Source organism: Gymnoscopelus microlampas (assembly GCF_963454915.1).
Source record: "Gymnoscopelus microlampas genome assembly, chromosome: 8".
NCBI lineage: Eukaryota > Metazoa > Chordata > Actinopteri > Myctophiformes > Myctophidae > Gymnoscopelus > Gymnoscopelus microlampas.
Window position 1 is genome coordinate 31867660 of NC_139945.1, and position 4897 is coordinate 31872556.

The 4897-nt window shown below is 42.6% G+C and overlaps 2 protein-coding genes across 2 annotated transcripts; both read left to right on the forward strand.

Moving 5' to 3' along the window:
- Positions 1 to 601: 601 nt before the first annotated feature.
- LOC311050735 (claudin-4-like) lies at positions 602 to 1258 on the forward strand (the record flags this gene model as incomplete). Its single annotated transcript, XM_084064864.1, has 1 exon — positions 602 to 1258. One exon carries the CDS (start codon positions 602 to 604, stop codon positions 1256 to 1258), a length of 657 nt encoding a protein of 218 aa, XP_083920990.1.
- A 1819-nt stretch (positions 1259 to 3077) lies between these two features.
- On the forward strand, positions 3078 to 4584 carry LOC311050736 (claudin-3-like). Its single transcript, XM_084064865.1, has one exon. It carries the CDS (start codon positions 3221 to 3223, stop codon positions 3866 to 3868), a length of 648 nt encoding a protein of 215 aa, XP_083920991.1. The 5' UTR covers positions 3078 to 3220; the 3' UTR covers positions 3869 to 4584.
- The last annotated feature ends 313 nt before the right edge of the window (positions 4585 to 4897 follow it).

The window sequence follows — 4897 nt, forward strand, 5'->3', positions numbered from 1 at the left end:
TAGGGCTTTAAAAAAAAGAACGTTTTTTTTTTTTTTTTTTATACCAGGGGCAAATCTGAATTTCATATTTCCACAAAATGTTTTGGACAGCTCATTTTCCTTTTATTTATACAGTTTCAAGTTACATGGAGGTTGCACTTTAATAAATATTTCTATAATAGTGCCAGTTTTACCATCTTGGCTCATTTTCAACCATGGTCCCTATCGTATCATTGTGACAGGACCTCATTTTCAACCATGGTCCTTGTTGTGTCATTGTGATAGGACATTCAGTCCCTATTGTGTCATTGTGACAGTATAGTACAGCAGGTCTAAAATGGATTGAAGTATAAGCATGTGGACTAAAACTGTCTCAACATAATTATACTACCTCACCCAAACAGTTGGGAGAGCTACTGGGGCCGATGCTGGTTGAATGATTAAGCTAAGGTCGTTTGACAGGCTGGGTTTTATTTGGATTTGAAACTCCCTGACCAATCCCCAGGTGACTCCACCTTCTGCTGCTGTGAACATATCCCCGGCAGTGGGAATTCCACTGCACACTCAGTGAATTCACATTGTGTGAGGACCCCCGTGCACCCGTACAGAAACAAGCTCAAAAATGCCCGCTGCTGGACTGGAGATACTTGGAGTCGTTCTGGCCGTCTTTGGATGGATTTCCGGCATTGTGTCCTGCGCCTTGCCCATGTGGAGAGTGTCCGCTTTTATCGGGGTGAACATTGTCACAGCCCAGACCATCTGGGAGGGCATCTGGATGAGCTGCGTGGTCCAGAGCACAGGCCAGATGCAGTGTAAAGTCTATGACTCCATGCTGGCTCTGAGCGCTGACCTCCAGGCAGCCCGGGCCCTCACCGTCATCTCAATCGTGGTAGGCATTGTCGGGGTAATGGTGGCCGTGGTGGGGGCTAAGTGCACCAACTGTGTGGACGAAGAGGCAGCTAAGGCGCGGGTGATGATAGCCGCAGGGGTGGCTTTCATCCTGGCCGCTTTGACCCAGCTGATCCCTGTGTCGTGGTCGGCCCACAGCATCATCATGGAGTTCTACAGCCCAATCACTCCAGAGGCTCAGAAGAGGGAGATAGGAGCAGCTCTATACCTGGGTTGGGCAGCATCTGCCTTTCTGCTCATAGGAGGGTGCATACTCTGCTACAGCTGCCCCCCGCAACCTGAAAAAAGATATGGCCCCCCTTCAAGGATGGTGTACTCCCAAGCCAGGTCTGTGGTTCCTAGTGGCTATGATAAGAGGGACTATGTCTGACTCCACACCTGTTGTCTTCTCAAGTGTTTCCCACAGAGGGAAGGACTGCTCAAAGAGAAATATTTTGCAATCCATCTTTGACTATGATTATATTGAAATGAGGAAAATACTTTCTGATCTACAAGACAGACCTCCAAGCACAATATTTTCATGATTCCCTGTTGGACAGGGACCACATCGAATTGGACTTCCAATATTCAGTGTGTGATGTTGAGGCTGTTTGAAGCACTGAAACGAATCGAAATAACTGTTATTTGCTAATCATTTCCAAACAGTTGATTTATATTATAACTCTTTTTTTACAGTATTGCTGACTGGCTGAGATTTGATGATGTATTTTGCATACATTGTGTCTCAGGACCCTTGTAAATGACAGTGCAGCAAGTTCATTTAATAAAAATATTATTTCAATGTTGAATTACATGTATCTGTAGTAAATAATTACACAATTTCAGGAAATTGTAGAACCAAAGAATATTGTTTAATGTGTTTTAGTGTTTGTAACTCTTACAATAAAATGTTGTGTTGCTTTTTTTTAAATTCTATTCGTCTTTATAATTTTTGCTTGAATTCAAGAACATGCACACGAATACACAATGTTCCATGAAAATGTATTTACTTAGATTTATTATTTAAATGTAATTGATTAATGGTAATATTTTTGTAAATAGAATTTAATTCGATATAATTCAGTGGTAGTTACATAATTGGAAACATTTGTTTGATTGTTGCCTTTATAGTTTATAAAGTAATGAAAACACCATGAGCAGTGACTATGATAAGTTAACTTTGTTTGCAGTGCCTATCTATCTGTAACGGCCTGTTTTCCGCCATACATATATTATCGGCTAAACAATAACTAGAGCCTTTACTTTGTCGGCTCCTTAATGTTTAACCATCCCAGTAGCCTACCCTCCTTCCGAAACAATAAACTGGTTCATTCTAGAGGTGGAGGCCAGGGTGGCTTGTCAACACTGGCTCACGGAATGTTAAGGGGGGCGAGGGTTCTATTATCCCAATTTCTGGGGCATATCTAGGGAGATCATCCTACGCAGAGGAATCTCAAGGGCATTCCAGACAGACAGACAGACAGACAGACAGACAGACAGACAGACAGACACACAGACAGACACACAGACTGAGCCGTTAGAGTGCATCAAACAAATAGAGGAGTAGAGCTCATTACTGCTTTAAGTTTTGTGTGTGTCTTCTCATAAATTGCACTCTGGCATTGGATTGGATCCAAGCTTAATCTATACTCTGTAGTACTAGGGTGTCACTTGCGGAAAATTCAGTGTTCTCTTCATGTCTTTCAGTGGGTTTTATTCAATTAATATTCAAGGCAAATATTTACAAGTTTTATTTATAGAGAACAAGGGAATTACATAAGCATGATTTCGGCAAATGAAACAAAATATTACAACCCTGTCATGTATATACAATCACATACAAAACGCATAATATATCATATGTGTCAGACATGATGCCATCATTTGCTTTGATTTAATTGAATATTATTTATGAATTGCACTCTACTAAGTCAAATACAGAATGTACACTATAGTTACTGTATATGCCATTATATTATGTGCATTGTTTACAACCACACTTGCATGCCTGTTCAACTGTAAAAGGCCTCTTTTGTAGCGGGCACCATTGTGAGGGCAGTCATGTAAGCTGATAGTAGAGAGCTGAGAGTAGCTACCCAGGTCCTTCCTCCCCTTGGTGATGTCAGCTCCTCCAAGGACTCCTCCCCTCCACCTGATCTGCCTTATAAAGGTTACTTGTGGAGCGGAGGTATACCAGATCATCACTTGCTCACAGATGCACAGGCCAAAATTAACTTAATTGCTAGCTGGCTCTCCTCTCCGGTCGAGTTATTCCCCACAGGCCTTCTCTCTGATCCTCTCTCGGGTGTGACCGACGTTCAACAGCAGCAGGAGAAACTGAAGAATCACCAGCATGTCCATCGGGTTGGAGTTGATAGGGATCTCCCTGTGTATCCTGGGATGGATCATTGCCATCGTGGCCTGTGCCCTACCCATGTGGAGGGTGACGGCCTTCATCGGCAGCAACATTGTGACAGCCCAGATCATCTGGGAGGGCCTGTGGATGACATGCGTGGTCCAGAGTACGGGTCAGATGCAGTGTAAGGTTTATGACTCCATGCTGGCCCTCTCCCAGGACCTCCAGGCAGCTCGGGCCCTCACTGTCGTCTCCATCCTATTGGCCATACTGGCAGTGCTGATCGGCATCGCCGGGGCTAAGTGCACCAACTGCATCGAGGACGAGGTTTCCAAATCAAGGGTGATGATCATCTCTGGGGTGTTCTTCATTGTTTCCGGGGTCATGCAGCTCATTCCCGTCTCCTGGTCAGCCAACACCATCATCAGGGACTTCTACAACCCACTACTGACCGATGCTCAGAGGAGGGAGCTGGGGGCTGCCCTGTACATCGGCTGGGCCGCAGCTGCCCTCCTGATTCTGGGAGGTGGGCTCCTCTGTTGCTCCTGTCCACCACGTGAAAAGAGGTACAATCCCTCACGGATGGCTTACTCTGCTCCGCGCTCCGCAGGTGGCCCGGGATTTGAGCGTAAAGACTATGTATGAGCAAAGTGTACAAAATAAAGACTATTTTGAATAGCAAAACTGCTCTCTACACCAGAAAGCACGGTGTGTCGAAGAAAGGGCTCAGTGAGGCTTTGCCCAAAGAGACTCCAAAATGAAGGATGTATGATTTTGTCTTTCCTGTTAAGTATCTTTGTAACAGCCTTATATGCTTTTCACAGAGTAACAGCATGCAAAGGTCATTTGTTATGTTTTTTTTTATGTTGTGGCTTTTTGATAAGTAATATAAGACTATATTCAAACAATGATGTACAACAAAAACAGATTTGCTTCAGTTGTTTACTTTTTATAATGTTTACCATGTATTAATTTACAGAAACTGCCATCTCTACCATTTATGTCACCTGATAAGCAAACTTTAGGAATCATGGCAACAATATCTGACATCAAGTGAAGATATACTTTTGAGCCTTTTTTCTGTATCCACCATTCTTCCGATTTTCATTTGTATAAATATCATAATCGAGATATGAATAACCACCTGTCAACAGTCCAGATGAATAATTACCTAACTTGATATCTATAGTCTAGTGAGAGGGGGGCAGGTAGAGCCCTTCCCTGTATGCACTGAGACAGTACAGAAGCACCTGTGTCCAATCATAATGGGACAATACTGTGTATATATACTGAAGAACTAGTAATTGCATTTTGCTTTTTATTATTATTATTTTTTAATAAAGATGGTTGTTTTTAAGATCCCTATTGTTCGCCTCACTTCTCTTGTTTGGTTTACAAAAACACTGTTTTGTCTTTCCTTTGTCACCATATTAAAGGGATAGTTCACCCCCAAAATGACTTTATTTCTATTGATTACTCAACCGGAAACAAACAAAAAAATATTCATGAATTCAAGTCTCCATGGGGCGAGTAATCAATAGGAAAAAAGTAATTTTGGGAGTGAACTATTTAATTCCTATCCCTTTAATCCTGTGACCCAGCATCCTTTTGTCAGGTGCACAGCACTTTGTTCCTGACTTAATAGAAAGGTGACAAAAATGAGGAGACCAGGAA